The sequence below is a fragment of the Genypterus blacodes genome, unplaced genomic scaffold, assembly GCF_046128005.1.
Source record: "Genypterus blacodes isolate CSIRO-AG114 ecotype Tasmania unplaced genomic scaffold, CSIRO-AGI_Gbla_v1 ptg000021l_1, whole genome shotgun sequence".
Classification (NCBI taxonomy): domain Eukaryota; kingdom Metazoa; phylum Chordata; class Actinopteri; order Ophidiiformes; family Ophidiidae; genus Genypterus; species Genypterus blacodes.
This window is the reverse complement of record NW_027466834.1, coordinates 5,767,292-5,792,478: the sequence shown is the minus strand read 5'-3', so window position 1 is coordinate 5,792,478 and position 25,187 is coordinate 5,767,292. Positions and strand designations below refer to the sequence as shown.

General features: G+C 46.3%; 1 protein-coding gene across 1 annotated transcript; it reads left to right on the top strand.

Annotated features, from left to right (window-relative positions):
- Positions 1-438: 438 nt before the first annotated feature.
- Positions 439-24,187, top strand: otogl (otogelin-like). The gene is made up of 58 exons (XM_076142378.1): positions 439-511; positions 773-815; positions 1,152-1,230; positions 1,459-1,537; positions 1,649-1,741; positions 2,784-2,938; positions 3,351-3,472; positions 3,731-3,936; positions 4,578-4,702; positions 5,031-5,137; positions 5,266-5,372; positions 5,901-6,026; positions 6,108-6,216; positions 6,308-6,354; positions 6,483-6,628; positions 6,725-6,851; positions 7,053-7,230; positions 7,345-7,469; positions 7,646-7,855; positions 8,016-8,184; positions 8,298-8,372; positions 8,524-8,567; positions 8,789-8,954; positions 9,557-9,664; positions 9,776-9,914; positions 11,364-11,498; positions 11,583-11,729; positions 11,803-11,922; positions 12,118-12,234; positions 13,055-13,211; positions 13,404-13,430; positions 13,856-14,035; positions 14,116-14,394; positions 14,478-14,595; positions 14,674-14,753; positions 14,946-15,078; positions 15,175-15,973; positions 17,010-17,187; positions 17,272-17,414; positions 17,543-17,566; positions 17,656-17,748; positions 17,841-18,030; positions 18,201-18,418; positions 18,519-18,660; positions 18,749-18,934; positions 19,024-19,236; positions 19,333-19,437; positions 19,544-19,651; positions 19,767-19,868; positions 19,976-20,080; positions 20,230-20,270; positions 20,387-20,450; positions 20,634-20,812; positions 20,880-20,984; positions 21,058-21,177; positions 21,830-21,875; positions 23,434-23,513; positions 23,630-24,187. Exons 1-58 carry the CDS (start codon positions 439-441, stop codon positions 23,828-23,830), a joined length of 7,893 nt encoding a protein of 2,630 aa, XP_075998493.1. The 3' UTR covers positions 23,831-24,187.
- Positions 24,188-25,187: the final 1,000 nt, after the last annotated feature.

Here is a 25,187-nt window from a genome sequence, read left to right as displayed (position 1 = left end):
TAATATTGGTTTTAACCACTGTGTTAGTCTCGGAAATGCATAGTTATGGTGTCAAATGAATGAATTGAAGTGGACATTTAGTTTGTCCAAGTTCGCTCGCTGCGTCACCCAGGTCATGTGGTCGGTCAAAACTACGGTAATGTGACGGAAAACCTTCAAGGTGGGCTAAGTGACAGTGACACACACACACACACACGGTCTGAGGGGCTGTTCGGGGTATGTGTGTGTGTCAGAGAGCAGCGAGGCTTACCTGCCCACACACACAGGTGTAGGCAGCTCGTCATCATCCGCTCGGTGGGCAGTCGCCGCCCCGGTAGGTTGTTCCAGGTACGAGCGAGCATCGTCCCGGTGACACCTTCACTCAGTCCTTCCTCCTCCGGCCGGGCCACTGAGATGCACCGTTGACGTTTCGACGGGACCTTCGTTTCGGACTCTGAGATGAACGTGAAGTGGACTGTGGAACGATTTCTTCTCATGTCGTTTTCAATCTCCCACTTGCTGATACTTGAGGGTGAGTAGTTGTTCGTTCGCCAACCTAAACGAGTCCTATATGAGTTACACGTCATAGTGGCAGACATGTACACAAAGAAGACATCATGAACTTCTCTGCACCCACTGGAGCCCAAATTATAGGAGCAATTTATGAATCTGGTCATCCCTATGTCTGATTTAATATATATTAATTCACTTGTTCACCACTCACGTGATGATTTCCTATCACATCCATAATTAAAGGCAGGGAGGATTTTCACGTGTCTGCCTTTCCATTTAGGAGCTCACAGCCGGCTTTCAGAGACAGAGGGAAGACTACAGAGGTAATTTGGGAATGAATGATGCTCTGTTATCAATAATCTAATCAATATACAGTGTTGCTTTGGAAATCCCTACTGTAAATCCTACAAGTGTGTTTTTGTGAGAGTGATGAATGGAATTGCTATTTATATCGTGAGTGTATTTGACTGAAACAACGCGTTACAGTGCGCGTGTGTGTGTGTGTCTGTGTGTGTGGGCGCGTGCGTGTGTGTATGTGCACCTGTGAGGGTTCAGTAAAGAGGAGTTTGGAGTCTGAATTCATGCAGTGTGCAAGTGCACTTAAGTCTCCCCTCTGACTGTTTCTTCCCACTAATGTGCATGTTTGTGTGTGTGTGCAGGAGGGCTAATGCACTTCGGAGGAAACGGGATCTCCTCGGGGAGGAGGTTGGTACACTACACCTAAGAGAACCAGAGGAGGTCAGGGCACCCACATGCGCACAACACCCTAACGGCACAAAGCTGTCTTTGTAAAGAATGACACACTCACTAACGCATGCACTTTCTCCCACTCACACTGATGCAACTTTTACCTTACAGAGGCAGGTACACCAGTGACACAGTACAGTGACACACTGATGCTCTTTAATGTTGAGGATTTATTGCAGGATCAGCTCTAAGTGTCTTTATTGTTCACTGTTCTCCAAGACATACAGGCCGCTGCTGTCAGAGGGTGCTCTGTCGCGCAGCATCTTACACAACTACACACAGAGAGATGCCTCCTCAGGTAATCGCACCGCTTTTGAACTGCCACCAAATACACACAAGCTTAAAACTATCACTATCCAGGTAGACTAAGTAAGTGAACTTTTTCAGCGTGTGCATCTCCTTTTTCCAGAATATTGCGGCTGCCTCAATGGTGGCTGGTGTCAAGAGGGCGGTGTGTGTGACTGTGCTCAGTTCCAGGCACTGGGAGACCGCTGCCAGATCAGTGAGTAACATACGGTCCACACACTGCATCTTTGTCTCTGATTCATCAGAGGTTGATCCACAGGGCTAAAATACCGAAAATCTTATGGTTGAGCAACAAGCGCCATTCCTTATATGTGACAAGTCTTTTAGTAATGTAATAAGACCCTAGGTTATATGAGAATGAGTGTGTGTGTGAGGTCATATGTGTGTGTGTGAGGTCATATGTGTGTGTGTGTGTGTGTGTGTGTGTGTGTATGGGCCCATCATGCTCTTATTCAACAGACATTAATTTACTGCACACACTGGTTAATTAATTATTAGATTCCCCATGATCTCTCTCTTTCTCTCTTTGTTACTGATACCCACACACACAGTTACCTTCCTACAGCTGCAGATATATAAACCAATTTAACTAAGGTAATAGTGTAAGGGCTGAGTGACAGAGTGTCTGGTTTCTATAGTCTGAACAGGCCCCTTATACAGTAAATCAGGAGTTCTAAAGTCACAATTACCGTTAAAACATTTTTCATTTCAACTACAATGACTCAGCGTTGACACACGCAGGACGGAGACAGTATAGTTCCTGTGACTGAACTGAGCTTGTGGAAGCTTTTCAAGCAGGTGAAGTGCCACCTTCCCACACAAACACACACACGCACACACACACACACACACACACACACACACACACACACACACACACACACACACACACGACCTGCGAATGGACTTCAAATCAACCCAACAGAGGAAGGTCGTTGAATCAAATCCTGCTTTGGTGGAGAACATGAAGGCATTTTGTCGGACTGAAGGCAAATGCGATGACACCTGAAGGCAGCACATTGAGCCAAGGCAGCTTTGGGGATTTCCTGTAACAAAGGGCTGTTTTTGAGAGAATTGGCCTTAAAGGGATTGATTATTAAAGTATAAGATGATGGTGAATGATATGAGGATAGTCATAGTCTTGAACTTTGGCGAGTTTCTGCTGTCGCTGTTGGATTATGTCTACAAATGAAACCGATGCGATGAATCACAAGCATCTTATCCATTTGCTTTTTCAGTACCTAACCAGGGCCAGGATAGAGACGGGATCTGCAGGTCGTGGGGTCAACACCACTACGAAACCTTTGACGGAATCTACTTCTACTTCCCTGGCACCTGCTCTTACATTCTGGCCCAAGACTGCAACTCAGCTACCCCACAGTACACAGTGTGGGTAAGAGCACAGAGAGTCCATATTTCAAGATAGTAGAAAAAAACTGCCAAACAAAAATCATGTTACAATGGGGATTTGTGTTAGATTGGAGGTTTAGTTTCAAATGTTCCTCTTTGTTTATCGATGTATCTGTTCTCTTGCCATTTTGAACATTTTTCAGAAGACAGGTGGGCCCTTGATTTGAAAAAGTATATAAAAGTGTGGATTAGATTACTCACTTTACTTTACTTAACTGTTTTGTGTTATAAATTATAGCAATTGTAAAGAAGTGGATATTACAATATTTGTTTTCCTTTTTAGCCGTTCTTCTTATTCTTTCTCTCTCTCTCTCTCTCTCTCTCTCTCTCTCTCTCCGGCTCTCTTTCTCTCTCTCTTTCTCTCATCTCATCTCATCTCTTCCCTGTCCTCTCAGGTGCACAACAGCAGAGTGTGTGATGGGAGTGTGTATTCTTGCCCAAGAGCCCTCAGCTTATTCTTCCCAAATGAGGAGGAGATCCACATCTCGGGATATCAGGTCCACCAAGGAGGCCGCAGGTGTGTGTGTGCGCGTGCGTGCGTGTGTGTATGAGTGTGTGAGTGTGTTTATTCTGCTGAAGAGGTACAGAATGGGAAAACACATACGCACACACACGTACACAGACATGTTCATACATTGTAATGTTTTGTTATTGATTTCTGTCCCATCCTTGTTACCTGTGAAGCACATTAACTGCACCAAGTGTTTGACACACGCACTCAAACACACACACACACACACACACACACACACTATTTCTCTCTCTGTTATCTTAGGTTAAGTCTGCCTCAGACGTTAGGCGGTGTGTTTATTGAGCGACTGGCCGATTACTTGCTGGTGAAGAGTGTGTTTGGCTTCTCTTTGGCGTGGGACGGGGGCTCCGGCATCTACCTGAAAATGAGCGAAGAGCACCAGGGTGCTCCATGTGGTCTGTGTGGGAACTTCAACCACCTTGCTGGCGATGACCTCACCACCACACGTGGTAAGACCGGCTTGATCGCCCCCGTCATTTTCTCTCCTTTCTCAGCACCCACTCACCACAATTATTGTTATTATACACTGAACGGCAATTTGAGGCAATTATAACCACAGAGTGAGAGGAGGGATGGCGAGGGGCTGAATGGCTGTTGGAGGTAAGGTCCTTCCTCGGGTGTCTAGTAATCTGAACTGTGGTGCCCTGCTTGTTTGGAGAGAGAGCTGTCCAGTGCTGCAGGGAGGAACTCAGAGTAACAGAGTAAACAAGTGGAATTATGCGATTGTACATAATTTAACATTTTGACTTTTACTCACATCTCCTCAGACTTGTTCCTGCTAGTTGCTGAAAATGCTTGTGTTGGATGCTCCATAGAGAGACATATTCAGATGATACGACATCTATTGTGTATTGTGTGTCTGTACACAAGCATGCAGTTATCAAGTCAAGTCAAGTCAATTTTATTTGTATAACCCGATATCACATACAATGTCTCAAATCACAACATCAGGAAAATTCCCGACCTCGCACAAAGCTCTGTAGGAAGAAAAGGGAATACTCCAGAGAAAACCTTACTGCTTTGTCCTTTTGTGTGCTTGTGTGCTGCCTGGGTATAAATGCTTCATGTGCGTGTGTCTTGTGCCTTTCAGGTATTCGGACGGATGAGCCTGCAGTGTTTGGTAACAGCTGGGCGGTGGATCTGCCTCACGAGCGAGCGTGTCCCTCGGTGGACCTGGACTTCAACGGGCCGTGCCACTCTGAGTCAGATATGGACGTGAGAACCACAAAACACTTTCTACCCTTTTGTAACTTTAGCTTTTCACATTTTAGGGTTTAAACAACACTGAACTCCCATCGCGCTGCTTCCTGTTCTTTTATGGAAATGTTTCTTAATTTTTTTATCATCAGGGGACATCTCATATGAATTGCTTTGTTGTTTTCACACTCTTTGTAAGACTATAAACAGAGCAATGAATTTATAGATTGGTGTTAATGCACATTTGAGATTTGAGTCAAGCTTCTGTAACCCACAGTGATGCTTGTACTGTACATGAGCTTTACCTTACCGCTGTGTTATTTTATGCACATTTCTCTGTGTGCAGGACGCCATAGAGAAGTGCAGTGCACTCCTGTTTTTCCCCTTCCTGTCCTGTCATGAAAACATTGACCCAAATCCGTTTGTAGCCAGCTGCGTCTCTGACCTCTGTGTGTAAGTCACACATTAGCATTTGCCTTCATCCACATTCTCTTGGCTGTGTGTTGTTGTTAATACGAGCCCCGGTTGCACCTTGCAGCAAATTACAAAGAAATAGACCCCTTACAGCAGTTTTGTTTCAGATCTGACGATGAGGAAACGTTTTGCCGAGCTTTGGTGGAGTACACACGCGCCTGCTCACACGTCGGTTACCCGGTGAGGGAGTGGAGAGACAGCTTCCCCTCCTGCTGTAAGCTTACCCTCCAACCCTCAAGCTATCTGCACTCATTTTGCAACAAGCACTTTCATTGCCTTAAGCCTGCATAATCAATACACTGTAGTTTATAAATCGAAATGTGAAGCGCTTGTCAGAAAATTGCGATTTTATGCATTTAGTGTGAATACATAAGACACAATTAATTACTTACTACTGTGTGAAAAGGAACTATGCTTAGTTGCATGTTTTATTAATTCAGTCTTATTACTTTCAACAAAATATATGGTTTACCCCAATATTATTCTAAAACGATAGAATATTTAGCATTACAAAGCCATCATGTCCTGCACCACAGCGCAAACCTGTCAGAGAAGATTCAATTATTCATACTTTCTTACTTCACTGCCCTGCAGCCTGGAGATGCTGGTGTACATTTGCATTTGGAACTTTTTGACAGCATTTCAGACTTACATACTGTAGCTCGAACTGGCGAGTGTGATTTAGTTCGTACATTTAGTGTAATCTGTCCCTAGTATCAAAATCTGGTGTGTTTGTGTGTAGATGACGGCTGTGAGGAGAGCTTCGTCTACAGAGACTGCATCAGCTGCTGTCCACCGACCTGCACGTTTGAGAAAGAGTGTCTGGGAACCAACCTGCATTGTCTGGACGGCTGCTACTGCCCGGATGGTATTACAAATAAAGCTTTCCAATATGATATATTTCTATTACCATTGTTTATTAAGTTGACACGGTTCGCTTTCCCCTCAGGTCTTATCTTACAAAATGGAACGTGTATTGCCGTTTCTCAGTGTCCGTGTGTGTATCATGGAACGTCGTATGTGCAAGGACACGTGCTTCAGCAGGGATGCAGCGTTTGGTGAGTGTGTAGAGTGACTATTCTGCTGTGTGTGAAGTGAGTGTGCGGCGCAGACAAAGAGCTATTTACCTGGTGTGTGTTTTCTTACCAGTGTGTGCATGGGAGGGGTGTGGAACTGCACTGAGAACAACTGCACAGGTGAGTTTCCTCTATTCCTTGTGGACAAAATTGTTTCTGGATAAAAGTGAATTCAGATTTATTATCTCACCCTGCCTCTCTTCTCTCTCTCTCCCTCTCTCACTCTCACTCACTCCCTCCCCTCTCAGCCGAGTGTTCTGTGGTAGGGGATGTGTTTGTGACGACATTCGACGGTAGGATGTTTCTCCAGCCCGGGGCGTGTCAGTACGTTCTGGCAAAGAGCCGTCTCAGCAGCAGATTTACCATCACACTGCAGTACACTACCGGTGCAGAGGTAGCACACACACACACACACACACACACAAACTCATACACACCTACCATGTTGGGTTCTTCAAAGAGATTAACCAGCCCTCCTTTGGCTCTCCAGCAACAAGTGTGTATTCAGTCGGTGACGGTGGTATTGGACGAGGATGTGAGTCGTCAGATCACTTTGACGAGAGAGGGGGAAGTGATTATTGGTGTGAACCCGGCGCCAATCCTCCCCTACGCTGATGGTAGGGATTACATAAAGCACCAGTAATTCATTTTCTCACCCCTGCTTACATGTGGAATGAATACACAAATGACAATAATCCACTTCTAATTGCAATCAGATGCTCAGTCTGATGGCGCCAACGCAGATCAGCAAACTAACTCATTTACATAGAAGTTATAATTTAGTTTTAACTAGATGTGTTGTTTGTTTCTGCTTAAAGACACAGTGGAGATCTCCAAGCTGACCTCCGTGTTCACACAGCTGAAGGCAGCGATTGGTCTACGGCTTCAGTATGAGGGTCAAGGGGGGAGGGTCTATCTGCAGCTGGACAGCCAATGGCACGGCTCCACTCTCGGCCTTTGTGGAACCTTCAACGGGAATCTTCGAGATGACTTCCTGTGAGCAAGTACTTCCCCGTTCAAGGTGAAAGTTTAAAGTTTCCTGCGCGTGTGTGACTGGATATATGTGTGTGTGTGTGTGTGTGTGGGTGTGTGTGTGTGTGTGTTTTGTAGGTCTCCTGCAGGTATGATAGAGGGCACTCCTCAGCTACATGCCAATGCTTGGAAGGTGTCGTCTGCTTGTGTAGCTCCAGTCAACTTGCCCATCATAGATCCGTGTGAGATGAACCAGAACAACGGTAATACAGGCTTCATCTTTCTTTGTTTTTCTCCACCTCAATAGCGAGAGATTAATACACGTGTGGCCTGTCAATCAGTGCCTTATATGGAAGCTACACATCCTGTCACCTTTCATGTCACTGATTCGGGTTCAGAAATAGTGTGTAGATGTGCGTCTTGTGTGTTTATGTGCCAGTATTCTACGCGTCGCTGTGTGAGGTGCTTCTGGGGAGTGTGTTTGCGCCGTGCCACGACTACATCAGCCCTAGCGTCTACCAGCAGCAGTGTCGCTACCAGGCCTGTCGATGCGGCAGCGGCTGCCTGTGCACTGCACTGGCTCACTACGCTTACCTCTGCGCCAAACACGGAGTGGACGTCAACTTCAGATCTCATGTCTCTGAGTGTGGTGAGTGTCCTGGTGTGTCCCAAATATTAAATATAGTCACTTAAAATTCATATTAATAGACCAACTGGGTGTGTGTGTGTGTTTGTGTGTGTGTGTGTGTGTGTGTGTGTGTGTGTGTGTGTGTGTGTGTGTGTGTGTGTGTGTGTGTGTGTGTGTCCAGGGGTGGTGTGTCTTGGCGGTATGCTTCACCACTCTTGCGTGTCATCCTGCGGTCGGTCGTGCCGCGCTTTACCCAGCGTGGAGACGTGCAGCCCCGATGACTGTGCAGAGGGGTGTGGCTGTCCGGATGGCAGTTACTATGACGACGTCCGCCAGCGCTGTGTGCATCTGTGAGACTTTTTTACGACCACCTCGTATATCATTGTAATGATGGCGATGAAAAACACACAAAACTGCATCATTAGTTATGCTAATTAAAATGATGCCACGACTTTCTCCTCAGGTCGCAGTGTCACTGTTACTCCATGGGCGGTGTGTCACAGCCGGGGGATGTGACCTTCAGCGCCTCCGGGCCTTGGTGAGACACACATGATTCACATTGCCACACACAGTAACACCCTACATGATGTTAAAAAAAGATGCAGTTAAATCTCCAGTGATTGTCAGATGACTTCTTCTTCCTCCAAGCACTCACTCCCTCTCTTTCCCCTTCCTGCCTCCTCCAACAGCCTCTGCAGAAATGGGAAGATGGAGTGTGTGCCAGAGGAAAAAGGTAACTCCCCACACACCAACACACTCCCATCAGTTTCTGCTCTCCTTCCTCAGAGTTTCTCCAACAACAAAGTGCCGTTTCAGACAGTGTCTCTACTGCTGAAATCAAAGCCCGATGTCTGTTCTTGGAATACTTAGAACTTGTTTCCCATGAATAGCCATTCAGGCTGTAGTTTATGGGGACTTGTGTTCTTTGTGTGTGTGTGTGTGTGTGTGTTAAAGAGCCCGACAGCATGGAGGTTGGGGAGTGTCCGGAGGGAAAGGTGTACCACAGCTGCACCGAGCAGGGAGGAGGCGTGGGCTGCGCACCAACCTGTCGCAATCTGATGTTGAACCTCACGTGCCCTCCCAACACGCCGTGCGTCCCTGGCTGCGTCTGTCCTCCTGGGTAAATAACACAAGCACCCACCTTACTTCCAGTCTGCTTCCTATGTGTGTATTTGTGATCCCAAGGCGGCAAATCGTCCTGTGAATGTGCCGTAAATATTTTTGAATGATTTCCAGGGGTGTGAATTTATATGAGCACTCTGAAAATCACCTTGGAGGGACTTGAACAGGTGATCCATCACAGTGAACTTTACACACAGCTGGGATAACCACACAAGGATAATATAACTAAGCTAGCAAAACGGTCACTCTGTTGGATTCGACTCGTCAAGTCTCAGCATGTAGGTTTTCATTGCGGGGTGAAAAGAATTGAAAGCAGCGGCTGCCTGGAAAAATAGGAAATCATTACTCAGCAGTAGCTAATGGGCTAAAACCTGCGCAAACCGTTGATACGGTCCATTAAAACTTTATTTACCCAGGGGAGCCTCGCAGAGCATTTTAATAGTCAGGAATAATGTCTTCATTAAGGGCACCTTGACAGTCCAGCAGAATTGTGAATCTTACTGACTTTTCCGACACACATTTCCAAAGCTTGTCAAGATTCAATTATGACCAAATAGCTTCTGGGTGATTTATGTGTGTGTGCTGTGTTTTTCTATGAAGGTTGGTGCTGCACCATGGGGAGTGTTATTACCCAGAAAACTGTCCCTGTGCCTGGCTTGGTCTTGAGTACCTACCTGGACAAACTGTGGAGACCTCATGTTACAAATGGTATCATACTTCTTCTGTTCTTCTGGATTTGTAGTCTTCTTGACAGTATAATCAATATGTGTGTGTGGTTTGAAACTTCATTGTTCGTCATTTGTCCATCTGTCTCCTCAGTGTGTGTCACCGTGGCTATTTTAACTGCAGCTACTCACCATGTCCAGCTGTCTGCACTGTGTACAGTGACAGACACTACCACACGTTTGATGGCTTGGAATATGACTACAAATCTGATTGCCAGGTCTACCTGCTTAAAGTGAGTGAGGTGTGTGTGTGTGTGTATGTTTGTGTGTGTGTGTCTTTGTCTTCTGTGTATCCCCTTAAAAACTTTCTAGGGTGTTGCATATGCAAATACTTTTATCAAATGCATGTAAATGAAATGCAGTGCTAAATTTAAATTTATGGATTCTGTGCTGAAGTGCATGCCAGATGGTGTCAGAGTGCTTGTGCTTGACTATGTCAGAGAATGTGTGTATGAGAGGTGATGTGTGTCTCAAGGCGAAGGAGGAGCATCCTCTACATTTTTTTTTGCTAAGACTGATTTGAGATGTGGGAAAGAGGATCCATAATCGTTTCTAATCTTGGAAGCCAGAGTGGTTTTTAGTTAGAGCTGATTAAGGTGTGTGTGTGTGTGTGTGTGTGTGTGTGTGTGTGTGTGTGTGTGTGTGTGTGTGTGTGTGTGTGCGTGTGCGTGCGTGCGTGTGCGTGCATGTGTCATGGTAATGCCAGGAGACGTTGTGCAAAACTGTAGTGACACAAAGGGACCACTGTTTGCTGCAAACCCCAGGGCTCCTGCGCTCCCAGGGATATAGAATTAGAACTAACAGAACAGACATTCCAATTCCACCTCCAACCAAACACACAGCCACACACACGCGTAAGGAATAAGAAAGCAGAAAGCAGATCATGGATGGATCTTCAATAGCCGAGAGCTGCTTCGGCTTCTTGTCACCTCTCATTCACTCACATTGACACACTTCCACTAAACAGGCAGAATTGAACAGAGCCAGAGTCGGGCATGATGTTCTGAACTCAGTCCGAACCTGTAACCTGAGAGTGCTGTCTGGGCCCAACACATACTGTAATGTGTTGAATCTAGACCCGATCCTGACCAGAAGGCAAAAACCAAGCATCTGTGACAGTTGAAGGATTCAGTGATGTCAAACTAAACGGGAAATTTTGAGCCCAGCCCGAACCCATTGTGCAAACGATGTGTCTGAATTTGTCCCGACATGATCTGAACATTCAGGAACCGGTGTGTCAATCTCTACAAATAAATTCTAACTTTGAATCTCCTGTATTGTGCTTACCCAATGCCAGGGTCAGTACAAGTTTAAAAATACCTTACCTGGTGTGCCAGCCCTACTGATCTGACTCTTAATGCAACGTTATGGACACCACTGCAGTGCAGGGTGCAAAACATAGTGACTCAAATGCAATCTTAAGCACCTCTGTAAAGAACTGCAGCAGAATCCATTATAAGTTGACTGTAATCCAAATGAGTTCAAGGTAATCTTGTCCTTCCTCTCTCTCCCACTTTGCCTTTTCTATTCTGTTTTGTTGCTGTTGCATATTCAGATTAATCTGAAAATATGTATGTATTGACCTGCTGGTCAGACAGCTGACAGACTGCACTGCCAGCCCTTTTGAGACCTCCTCTTCTTCCAGGAGTAATATCTTTCTTGTCTTTCAACAGTCTCTCCAGACTGCAGGAGAAACCGAGGTATCCATTGTCGCCCAAAACAAGGACTGCTACGAGAGTGGCATCGTGTGCATGAAAATACTGGTCATTCACGTGGGACTTACCAAAATCTACTTCATGGACAACTCTGGCAACCCTGTATGCATTGCACCCACAGGCACACACTTGCTCTCCCCTCATATATTATATTATACATAATAAAATGCCTTTGTCCTGCCTCAGAGTCCGTCCACTGTCGTGGGTCGAGGCTCAGAGTTTGAGCTGTGGAAAGCAGGCTACTACACTGTGGTCCACTTCGGCAATCAGGACCTGACCGTCCTCTGGGACCGCAAGACAACTGTGCACATCAGAGCTGGACCTCAGTGGAAGGTGGGGACGTCCTTTAGAGCTGTGGTGATCAGGCTCGCGACAAAACATGACATATTGTGTGTTTGTCCTCCAGGGCCTGCTCAGTGGATTGTGTGGAAACTTTGATAGTGTGACTGTGAACGATATGACCACTTCCAGCCATATGGAAGTCAATAACGCACAGAGCTTTGGAGATAGCTGGGCCCTGGGACAGGTACGAGTCGGCTCAGTCCCCCAATACGTCTCCCTTAACCCGTCTTTTATCTGTCCGCCTTTGTCCGTCTCGCGCTCACTCGCTTTACTCACTCTGTAATTTATGTGTGCTTGTCCTCCCTCGAGTCCAAAGTGATATTTAAGAGTAATCAGACACTCAATCTCCCTCTGTGTGTGTGTGTTTCGTGTATCTTAGTGTGAAAGCGACCATGTAGTTGAGCGGCCGTGCGAAGGGGACTTGGCGAGACAGCCATACGCTAAAAGGGAGTGCGCTCTCCTCTACAGCGACGTCTTTGCCCCCTGCCACAACGTGGTGAGTATACATAAAGTGATACACATACACACACACACACACACATTCTAACCTCTGCGCAGGTGTGTAAAGGTTATCTTTCTTGCAGCAGGGGAGGAAAAGGTTGCTGAGGGAGTATGGGAACAACACTTAACTGATCTCAATCAAAGAGATCTGCTCCTTAGAGATAAACATTAAACGCCTCACAAGTTGCACACATACACAAACAAATGCACAGGCGTGCATGCAAATGGATACCTGAAGGTTCTGCCTGGATCCTGATCAGGCGGTTATAACAGGGAGAGGTGGAATATATGACTTCCACAGCTCCAAGTCACCAGCAGAGGGAGCCAATACACACAGGAACTCACCTACACCTGCACCTATCTGAATGCCTTAATAATTACATGCAAGGGGGTGAAACTTTAAATACATTAGAATCACATTGGCCCAGTACCAGATTGAGCCCCTGATAGATTCTGATGTCTGCTGTCAATGTATACAGTGGTTTGATTGTTACACTTGGATGTGTTGTGAAGATTTCAGTAGGAAATTTCAGTAGGATTACGTGAGTTTCATCAGACTTTAGCACAGATGCAGACTCTTTGTTGATGCATTTTGTCTGTCATGAAGCTCATGAGCTCTTTTGTCCACCAGAGGTTGACCCACATTCCTTTGTCCTGATATCTCATCAATTCTTCCCGGGTCTGCATTATTGATATCTACTCACCCCAACAAGACCTCCCCCAGTGCCCCCCAGTGAGATTTGGCCTGGTTCACATTTTGTCTGTGTGTGTTTATGTGTTTGTGTGTGTGTGTCTGTGTCCATGTATACCTACAGGTGGATGTGGCATGGTTCTATAGGAACTGCTTGACAGACACTTGCAATTGCAATCGCGGGGGAGACTGCGAGTGTCTCTGTACCTCCATTGCTGCATACGCACACAAATGCTGCCAGCAGGGGGTCACTATTCATTGGAGATCACCCTCTGTCTGCCGTGAGTACACACATACAAACACAGTTTCCTCACGTTACAGTATCTTGGTAAATGTGACCCAGTGTGCTGACCTTTTTGACCCACCTCGACCAGCCCCTCATCAGTCTTGTGTATTAAACATTAGTCTGCTCACCATCATATCTCTTCTATTGAAATGCCTCACAACCTGTTGACTGTCTCCTTTTCTTCCAGCCTTTGACTGTGAATACTACAATCAAGGTAGGTATTGAGTCACTGATGCTGATACTAATAAAGGTTAAAGTGATGAAAACGAAAATAGCCAGAGTTTCTGTCCCCACACACCTAAAAGTGTTTCTGTTTCTTGCTGTAAGAAGATCCTGCATACTACAGTTTAGAGTTAACATGGTCCTCTTTCAGTGTGGAGAGCACAACATGTACTGTAGGTAAAGTTTTTTTGTATAACACTCTTCACAGCAAATGTCACAAGGTGCATCACAGTAAAATAAGGAACAAAGAAGGTAAAAATAGGAGCGGATGAAACAAGCAAGAGCAACCTTTGTCATAGCTGTTTTAATGACTGTGTGTGGTTCAACAACCCCTGCACACTGTGTTGGCTGTCATTAGTGCAATATTACCATGCCATCTCCCTACATTCAGTCCTTCTGTCTTCCACTTCCCCACAGAGCTGGGTGATGGACCATTTTCACTGGTCAGTGCTGTTTTTAACGACACAATGGTTGGAGTGAATCGCACCAGCAGCTCAGTGTTTCCCCTGGTGAGGGAGAGAGCGGGCCAGTTGCCTGCCCCTGGGCTTCTGTTCAACTTCATGGTCACGACAGGCCTGCAGAAGGACAGAGCATCACGTAAGCCGTCACATTCGTGTAAGCGTACGTGACTTTCTCTCATATAGAAATGCCAACTCCCGTTGTGGTGGCGTCTGCAGGTATCCCTGTGGTGTCCCTGGAGTCTGCGGAGAGACCAAACTACTTCCTTGCTGTGTCGGGACGTAGCCGCCTGCAGTTGGAGCACTGGAATCGAGGGGTGGAGTTTAGTCGGAGAGCAACTTTCATCCAGCATCAGGGGCTGTTTCTCCCAGGTCACACCTCATTTGAGCTTGTCGGCCAACCAGGAAACTTTCTGACACTGACGCGCACCGCTGCACAAGCCAAGAGATATGACAACTCTGAAGGCTTCAAAGCCAGCAGCAGCTTCGCACTGGAGGGTCAGAAATGCACACATGCACACAACGCTCACCGGCATGCACACACGCATAGATAATGATGACGTTTTTCTCTCTTCTGGCAGAGAGCAGCTTTGTGATTCCGTATCGTATGATGTGTGAGTGGCGATACCAGCCCTGTGCGAGCCCGTGTGTCCGCACATGCAGTGACCCAGATGCAAGACGCTGCCACGTCCTTCCCCCGTAAGACAGCATTCATTGTATTTTGTAAAATTTACCAACGCTCAGCTCGTGTTTTCATGTTGTTTCTGTATGTTCCAGTGTGGAGGGCTGCTTTCCACGGTGTCCCAAGAACATGGTCCTTGATGAAGTCACGAGAAGATGTGTTTACACAGAGGACTGTGAGTTGAGCTAATGGTAGATGAGTGTGTTATGTCACCACTCACCATCAAAACTTGGTTGATTTGTCAGATTTCACTTTGAGAATCCATACTTTACATCATACATGACATGGTTCCGCCGGTGTAATAGCTATGTTGTATTTGATGAAATTAATATAAATGAACACTCATGATACTGATTGTCCCCTCCAGGTGTGTCTCTTCCCCCGACTCCGACTCCCTTTGCATATGTGACTCGTTCCAATAGAACTACTGCAGCACCACCCATAACTACAACCACCACTACAACTCCCACTCCAACTACCACCACAACCACCACCACCAGGCCTACCACCACTACAACCACCACCACCACCACCAGGCCTACATCCACCACTACCAGGCCTACGACTACTACAACAAGAACTGCAACCGCTACCAGGAGTACTACTACTAGAACAACCACTGCAACCACCACAACAGTGACGACTACTTCACCCACCACTGTCAGACCCACAACAACCACAGCTTCTACTACTGCTCCTGTTACAGCATGGACCACCGAGCAGGTGACCTCGTTACCTACCTCTTTACCACCCACGCCTGCTCTTCCTGCACCACTTACCACACCTGGATCCACCACTCTCACTCCTTCAACCCTGCCTGAGACAACTCCTATCATCACCCTTGAAACGACCTCTGCCCCAACCACAACTACCAGAGGGGTCACTACAGAGGTAACCACAGCAACACCCCTCCCAGTAGCACCAGAGGCTGCTACTACCCCTTCTGTCACCACCACTCTTCAGCCTTCCATTGCTTCTTCCACCACTTCCCCGTCAATTCCTACGCTAACCACCGCTGCCGCAACACCAATTTCAGCGGTAACCCCAGCAGTCCCCATAACTTCCCCCCCACTTCCGCCTACATCTACCTCCACCCATCCACCCACCACCCCAGCCATCCCCAGCACTCCCACCCCCTTCTCTATCCCTGACGCCACCACTGAAACAACGACCTTGCCTCAGCCATTGCCAACTGATACAACCGTCACCATAGAGGCCACCACCCAAATGGACACCTCAACAGTTGCTGTGGCAACCACAACACCACTTCCTACGTCCACGGAGCTCACTATGGGGCCTGTGACAACAGAAATGATCACAAGTCCTGACACCCCTCCTACAACAGAAGAAGTATCGAGGGCTCCTCCCTTCATCTTGCCCACTTCTCCATGCACAGTAAGTGTTGTTATTGTACCTAAACTAAATCACACAGCCATAAAGATACATACATCGCCCACAAACACACACACACACACAGCAACACAACACCTTAGTTGCAGAGATAGATAACACTGGAATGTGTTGGAAAAATGGTGCAATTGTGTTTCTGTTGCAGGCCGTAGTAGATCAGACAAGGTCTAGACGTTGTTATTAATAGCTAAACAGAAGTAATGGACAAGTAGTGGACAAGACATGTGGGACAACAGCAGCCATTCAAGTATGAAACGCAAGTCTACAAAGGCTTTTAGTGTGTGTGAGTGTTCTCCAGTTCATATGGGGTTAAACACTCAGAAACATAACCAGGCACATGCACAAAGTGCTTTCAAACTAATCAGTATGATCTCGCAATCAAACCTGAATTTTACAGAAAGTCAATGCAGAGAGCCCAGGGCAGCTGTAATGTGTTTTCATCTTCCTGCTCCTTGTCAATAGTGAATATTCTTTCTTTACTGCCGACATTTTAAACTCTGGAACTGCCCATTTTCTGGCTTCTTCCTGCAGTTCAACCCTTGGGTATTTTTTGGATGTTTGGCCTGAATATCATGTTCCACATCCATCATGCTGTGTGTGTTATTAAAGCCAGACAGGTGTCGTTATTGCAGTATACAGAGTACATGATGAGCACCTATATGGCAGAGAGTGGGTATCATTATCAGCCAATATGTGCTTCTGATTGCAAAAATGATACAATACTGTAGGGAATAGTAGATTGTAAAAATGGAGATAATATAAAAACCTTGGTTGTTAATATTTCCTTACTCATAGCTGCAATAAATGAAACATGCACCACAAATACTGTACTGCTGTAAACAAAACACTGTAAATATGACAAATTATCAATCAGTTTTAATGTAATGTATCTATTACTGCATGAATGAAGCCATGAGAGGTCTGTATATACTGGTAGACACAAAAGTTGCAAACTTCTGTAGAAGGTCAGGGCCGTTGGTCAGAGTAGATTATGATGATGCGACATGTTTTCCTGGCACAGCCTCCGTACTCCTATCGTATAGACGAGTGTGCCGAGCTGATCTGCTTCAATGGAGAGCTGCTGCTTCACAACTCCTCCCTCCACTGCCGCTACAACACCACCCAGCCCCAATGCAGCCTGCTGGGCATGCCCATACTCATCAACACGGACCCCTGCTGCCCACAGTGGCAGTGCCCCTGTGAGTTTGCTTCTCCTGTTGTTAAGTAGCCACAGCAGCCCTGGGATGATCGTAACGTTTTTGTGTACGATTTGCTTGTTCCAGGCCGCTGCACGGTGATGTCTGACCTGCGAGTGATCACTTTTGATGGCAACAATGTGGCCTTGTACGACAATGGCTCCTACATCTTAGTTCACCTTCCCAAGGAGATAATAATCGGCACTGTTGAGAAATGTCCTACGAGCCAGGTAACGTACAAAAGGGCTGAAATATGAACTCTACATCCTTTTAGCTCTTCTGTTTAAAGACCAATGAAAACGTGAAAACTGATAGTTGCTTTTATGTGATGATTTGTATTTGTTTTTTTTTGTTGTAGAGTGTCAACTCCATCAGACGGCCTGTGAGTACGGACTCCTCTGCTCTGTTTGTCAGGACAAAAGCTGTGGTATCATTTTGCTTCTCATTTCCTGCTCTCATCCTCTCTCCCAGAGTCCTACAGGTGGAACCTCTGGTCTGTGTTTTACAAAGCTGAATATATCTACCTCATCCTTCAGAATCATAATAAACCGACTGGACCGCAAGGTGACCCTCTTTACCTCATTTACCAGCACAACTCACACAGACTCCTTGTACAGTGAATAACGCGGCCGCCTGTGTGTCCATCTGTCCCCAAGGTGTCCGTGAACTACAGACCTGTCAGGCTTCCGTTCTCTCGTCCGTCTCTGTACGTGGAGGACACAGGCAGCATGTACCTGATCCACACACCTGGCGGGGTCAGCATACAGTGGTACCACAGCACTGGTATCATGGTGCTGCAGTACATTACTCCCACTGAAGCCCCTGTTCCCACCAGAGGCCTGTGTGGTGAGCGCAAACACACACACACACACCCACATGTTAAAGCTTTTATGTAAGTGTAAGCATCTAAACTATCAGCATCTAAAGACTGAATGTCTAAACAGCAGCTGCACTTTGACTTCAAGTTGTAATACGTCCAACATAACTAAGGAGCGTATGTCTTCCGGTGTTGCCAGGATGTTGTGACGGAAACCCTGAAGATGACTTGAAGCTGCCCAATGGCACTGTGGTCAGGGACCTGGGAGACATGATACTGTTCCTGCAGGCTTGGCGAGTTCCCACAACAGATGAGACCGAACACATGCGCAGGGTTGGGGACAACTGCACCACCGGGGACTGCTCCACCTGTCTCTCCATGCTTCGCCAGAGAACCTTCACACCCTGTCACAACAAGGTAGCTACACTCACCAATGTATAGTATTTTACAAACCTGAACAAACTGCAAGATGTTTGGCTACCTTGCTATGACTTTTGGGCCGGTTGTGCATTCACAGGTGCCTCCTGAGCAGTTCTGCGACATAATGTGGGCAGGAGATCTTCATTACAAGCATCACCAGTGTGACTTTTTGGCAGCGTACGTGGCCGTCTGTTACACACACCAAGTCTGCATCACCTGGAGACGACACAATTTCTGCCGTAAGGAGACGCATCTAAGTGGACAAACTCATTCAGTCGTGTGTCTTGTCATTTGCTCACGCGTTGCGACATGCCTGTCTTCCCGCAGCGTTGCATTGTCCCCCCGGCAAAGAGTATCAGCCATGCGTGAGCACCTGCAACAGCCGCACCTGTCTCAATCGAGAATTCTATGAGGAGACCACCTGCTCCTTCATCAGAGAGGAGTGCGTGTGCCGCAGCGGAACCATTTTGCACCGCGCCGACTCACCTTTCTGCGTCACAGAGGATCGCTGTGGTGAGTCTGAGTGAAACGGATATTGTCATTTGTAATACTCGTCATGATCCCGTGTGTGTGTGTGACCGCTTTGCTTCTGGTTTATCTAGTGTGCACGGATAACGACGGGAGCCCTCGGGCCCCCGGCGAGGTGTGGAACGGTTCCGCCCGAGGCTGCTGCCTGTACAAATGTATGGAGAATGGCTCCGTGGTGGCCATCGAACCAGAATGCAACTCTGTCCCCATGCCGCTGTGTGAGAGAGAGGGAGAGTATGTGCTGGACGTGCTGGAGGAAGGAGCCTGCTGCCCCAAGAAGATCTGTGGTGAGCTTACAATGACTCAGTTTGAGAGATCACGGTTATATTATTTCCCCTCGCTCGCTTTCAATATGGCATTCTGATTCCTTTCCTCTCTGTCAGAGTGCAACATGACCATATGTGACAGCGAGGCTCCTCCCTGCGATAACGGGAACCACCTGGTTATTGGTTACAGCGCTCTGTCCTGCTGCCCGGAGTACAGATGTGGTGAGCGCAAAGTTCTATGATCTATCTTCTGTAAAGTTTGAGACATTTTCAATTTTCATGGGTTATACCTGTATATTAACTAAGCACCTTGCTGTCCCTCCCTCAGAGTGTGACCCCATGGCCTGTCCCACTGTCTTTGCCCCCGACTGCAGGGAAGATCAGTTTCTAGTGGAGGTCAGGGAGGAGAAGTCCTGCTGCTACTCTTACCTCTGTGGTACGTTTTTGAACTCTCAAAACCAGAAGAATAAATCAATTTTGCTTTGACGCTTTGCTGGGAATTTCAGCAACCAAAGGGCGATGGTGTCATTTGTGTTTTTCTGTTTGTGCAGTGTGTGAGTCGTGTATTGAACCCATTCCGGCATGCTCGCATGGAGAAATTCTAGCGGTGGACCTCAACAGCACAAACAGCTGCTGCCCTCAGTACCATTGCGGTAAGCAGTGTGTACAGGAATGTGTGTGTCTGTGTGTGTGTGTGTGTGTGTGTGCGAGAGTTGTGTGTGTCCTCAATGTCAGTTTTAGCTTTTCCTCTGTTTTGCAGTGTGTGATGCAAACATGTGTCCTGAATCATCTGTGAGCTGTGCAGCTGGTCTCTCTCTGGTCCAAACAGCTGTCCCTGGCCACTGCTGCCCACAGCATCACTGTGGTACATACACAAACACACACACACACACACACATACCTGATCACATGCATACCTAGTTTTAACTAGAGTCCACTCACTGTTGTGTGCTTGTCATGTGCTTTATGTTGCTTGTCTTCATCTTTAACTCTTTCTCCTTATTACACACTCAGAATGCCAGTGTGATGGCAGCTCTCGTCCTGTGTGTGTGGTGGTAAGTCAGCAACTGAAGTCCGTCGTCGCTCACTGCTCATCTTCTAACTCTGCTAGAAGGAAATCCAAAGAATCTGATATTATGCTTCAGTCAATCAAATTTCTGTTTTCTCCCAGGGTGAGGTTCTGGTTGAGGTACCAGACAGCAGCACCAACTGTGGCTGCCCTCAGCATACATGCCGTATGACACACACACACACACACACACACACCCTTGATAGAAGCCTGACTCTTCTACATTATACCTCACATTTCTCAGACTGGCTGGCATTCAAGTTTGATATTTACAATAATTAAAAAACATATCTATCATGTACAGTCTGAATACTCCTATGTTGATTTTTATGTTTGTGTACATATACAGAGAAAGCAGAAGTGTGTGTTTTCCAAGGCATGACAGTGCTGGGCCCAGGCCAGGCCCTGGTTCAGTACTTTGAGGATCAGTTGTGCTACACTGTCCACTGCATGAGTCACAAAGATCCAACCACCGGCTTCTACGCCATGGAAATCTCCTCCGTCAACTGCTCCCAGAGATGTGGACCAGTATGTATCCTACACATTGAAACATCGCCTGTTTAAATGTAGTTAACACACTTCCTTTGTGTTTTAGCACCAGGTGTACGTCCCCTCCACCGACCCTCAGGTGTGCTGCGGCTCCTGTAAAAACGTCTCCTGTACTTTCACCAATGAAAATGGAACGGCGGAGCTTTTCACCGTAAGAGGAGGCTAGTCCACATCTACCTGGGCTCAATGTTCGTTTTTCACCGGTGTCCCCTCTGTGTGTGTAGGCAGGGAGCTCCTGGGTGGAGAACTGCACACGTTTTGACTGTATGGAAACAGCAGTGGGAGCTGTGGTCCTTGGCTCCGGGGTGATCTGTCCGCCTTTCAATGACACAGAGTGTGTTCAGGTCAGGACCTCTTCATACCTCCTTTCCACAAACTTTGACATACCTCATTTTGAACCGCTCTGAGCATTTCCATCCAAACACAAAATGTTGGTTATTGGTGCCACAACAAACGGCTGGAAATGTTCATCAGATAGCACCTTGGTTCCGTGGTTGCTGAACGGAACTGTTCCCCTCTGTTGTCAAGGGGAAATTGGTTTCGAGCCATGATCACAACACGTTACATAAATTATATACTGTATATACATTATATAAAAGTCCCATAAACTGGACTTGCCTCTCTGAATCTCAGAATTTCAAATTTTTCTATCGATCTATGAACACCTTTATTGGAAGTATAATATAAAGTATACAGTGGAATTTAGTATAGGGCTTTGAGAGGAGAAGAAGAATGTCCGAATTCAATGTTTTTGAAACCATTTATGCACATTCCAAAACACATGCATGAGCAGCTCTATATCAGCTCAATATCAGAATTGAAATCTGACTAAAAGTAAAAACACAGACACTAATGTCCTATTGCCTATAGATAGACTATAATAGAAATGTTAAATGAGATGGTTTGAATACCGATTTCCGTTGAAATTACAAAAACCTAACCAGAGACCTGTGATCTGCCTGTTGTCTCTTGTGTCTCTTGTGTCTCTCCTGGCAGAATGGTGGCGTGGTTCAGAGTTATGTGGACGGCTGCTGCAGGACATGTGAGTCCCATAAAGTCTTTAATGCTTCTAGCCATCAATCAGGTCTGGGTGAGCGCCTTGTTGCCTGGCAGTGGATGGGCTTATTGGCTGAGTGGTTGGGGGTGTGGCCTGTTGTAGAGGGTGGAGAGAACGCGCGTTGTTGTTGTTGGCCTACATTTCCCACAATCCCCTGCTTTCCACAGTTGGCCCCAAATATTTTCAAGAGCCAACACAGCTTCTGGGGTGATATTTATTCAAGACAATAAATAAATAAATACTGTACTTGATGTTTTCTTCACAACATGAAATGAAGGTTTTGGACATTTCCAAGGTGTGTTAATTATTCCTTTTAAATGCATAATTAAATACAGTATATAATGGTGACATTTCTCTCTCTGTGGATTCGGCATTGCAGCCTCGCCCGCTTGCCTGCTTTAGCAGTGACCTTGCAGTTTGGCCAATGGGGGTGCTCCACGGTGAGCATTGTACCAATGTGGACGATGTGAGATGGTGCAGGGGTTAGAGTTTGCCCCGCTGAGCTGCTCTTTCTAGTACATCAAGTCCTTTGGCTGGTTGCCTGGACCCAAAAAAAGTAAAATCCTTGCGCATGCAAGCTGCACTGATTCCATCCTCTGTGTGTTTATGTGTGATTTTGAAGTTGTGCTCTCTAAAAACCAAAAGTAACCTTGTGTGTGTTTTCCTGACGTTCTTTTAACCGGACGGCTGTGGTCCTGACGATGTTCCCAGGTTCTGGAGTGGGTGTTTTACCATTTACCATTAATCCCGTAATGCCCACTGGTAGTACTAACTGTGACACAGGTACCACTTATCTTGCTCTCTTCCAACTCACAATGATTCTTTGGCATCCAGAGAATCAATAACTCATCCATTTTCTCTGTCAGGCTCTATCTCTGTGTGTGTGTGTGTGTGTGTGTGTGTGTGTGTGTGTGTGTGTGTGTGTGTGTGTGTGTGTGTGTGCCTGAGTCTTGTTTGCCTGTGGGTCTGTTTTTCTCTGTTGTTTAAACCCTATAAGCACATTATCACATACAAAGTATTGCAGTGTTACTGCAGATTGCGATGGGGAAAATAAGATCATCTTCTGTCAGAAGTGTTGGTAGCCAGGTGTGAACAAGCTTTAATATAAAACAATGATGCATTCCAAAAGAAAACATTTAGTCCTTCCAGACATTCAGGTTCTTTATCGTCATTCTTCTGACAAGCTTTGATTGACTAAGAAGCAAGGTCAAGTCTAGGTCAGTAGCCAATAGGAGAGCTGGTTATCTGGCATGAAAACTGTGCCCCCCGTCACCCAGCTGTCCATCAGTAGAAGCCCTTACTGCTGGGCAACAAAAAGCTCTGCTCAGTAGGCCTTTCAGGCTGTGTGAGTGACGTGCCTCTGTGGCAAAAGATTAAAGTGTGTGTTTGTGTGTGTGTGCGTGTGAACTGGCGTTGGAAGTTTTTGCGCGTTTTGGATGCTGTGATATTAATGTGTAATTTGTGTGTTAGCTTTGCTGGAAGGCGTGTCTGGAGCTATATCTCAGCGTTACTTTGTGTGTGCGTCTTGTGAACGTGTGTGTAGGTAAAGAGGATGGTAAGACGTGTAAGCGCGTGGCCATCCGCACGACCATTCGAAAAGATGACTGCAGGAGCAATGCACCGGTGAGAGAGATCCATAGAGATCGAACAAAGTGCAGACATTGAGTTTGGCATTGGAAACAGAAAAAAGAGAATTGAACTCTCGCCCTCATCTTCATCCTCTCGCTGTTGTTTTGTAGGTAACAGTGTATTCTTGTGATGGAAAATGTCCGTCTGCCACCATATTCAACTTCAACATCAACAGCCACGCCCGGTTCTGTAAGTGCTGCCGTGAAAGTGGACTGCAGACGCGCTCGGTCATGCTTTACTGCTCACGCAACGCCACAGTCGTGGACTACAACTTCCAGGAGCCGCTGGACTGTTCGTGCCAATGGAATTAGGGTCCGGAGTGATGAAGATTCAGACCGGGAGAGAGATGGAAGAGACAGAGAGAGATGTGTGTGTGAGATAAGGGATAAAAGAAAGGCGTCAGAGTTGTACAGTACTTATGGACAAACCATCCAAGTGGGAGATTGTTTAACATTGAAGTAGTCATGTCTGCACTTTAGTCTTTATTTTCTTTATGAGCTGTTGTGCCAAGCCAGTCTGCTTTCTAGGCCGATTCTACGGTGCCGTTAGCTTCCAGCGCTTGTGTATATGAACATTTTATATCACGTTTGTCACAGGGGTTGAGGCCGTCATCATTATTTTGATCTCCGTATTCAATCAGTGTAAATGCAGTTTGGTACAATCAAACTTTTTATGCAGTGCTTTGTGTCATTTTGGAAGTATAATCGGTTTCTAATATGTGATTTTTGCCCTTTTGCCATTTCTGTATTTTGAAGTAGAGTAGGAAAATAAAAAAATTCAAAAGCGGACTGTGTTTGAATCTAAATTGTGTTCTGCTCTATTTAATTTGCTGCACAGCTTCAGTTCGTACCGTGCAAGGACAAAGCTCTACACTGACTGTGCGACCTGCAGGCTGTCCTTTACACACTATTCCACTTTCCCTTTTCTTTGCACACACACACACACACACACACATACCCTCATGATTCAGCATCTCTCTTGCTGACATCTGTTTATGTTTCACCTCTGCGAGTTATTGCAGCGTGGGAGTCACCTCTTAATAACAGAGCCCCTGAGTTGAATCAGCTCACCATCTGTCAATCATTTCTCCCTTCAACATTCCTCACATTCCACATGAGCCACTGCTGTTATACCGCACCCCACTTCCAAGTCATGCTGCTCTCTCACAAAACATACACACAAGTACAACAACTCGCAGCACACACTCATTAAAGACGAGGTAATGACTTTGCCAACTGACTATCTCAAATCCTTTCAAAGCCTCATTCACATCTCTTAAATCTCTTCTCCACAGCTTAATATGTCCCATATTCCAGACTTCCCCCCACCTCTTCTCTCTTCAGCTTTGGAGTGGCACTGTGCCCATGGTTGCCATGGCATTCCAAGTGCTCTTAATGCCCTAACCCAACAAAGAGCCACATCAAATCAGTTTGTACATTGCTCTCTCTCTCTCTCTCTCTCTCTCTCTCACTCTCTCTCTCTCTCTCCATTCTCTCTCTCTCTTCTCTCTCCCTCTCTCTCATCACATAAAGCATCCTTCTCAGAGGACAGAACCATTGAACTCTGACGGGGAGCACACGCTAAATTTAAAGTCTACGCTCTGTGTAGCAGCATTGTTGACGGACAGGTTTTAACCTTTTGCTGGGTGAGATTACAATAACTTCATTT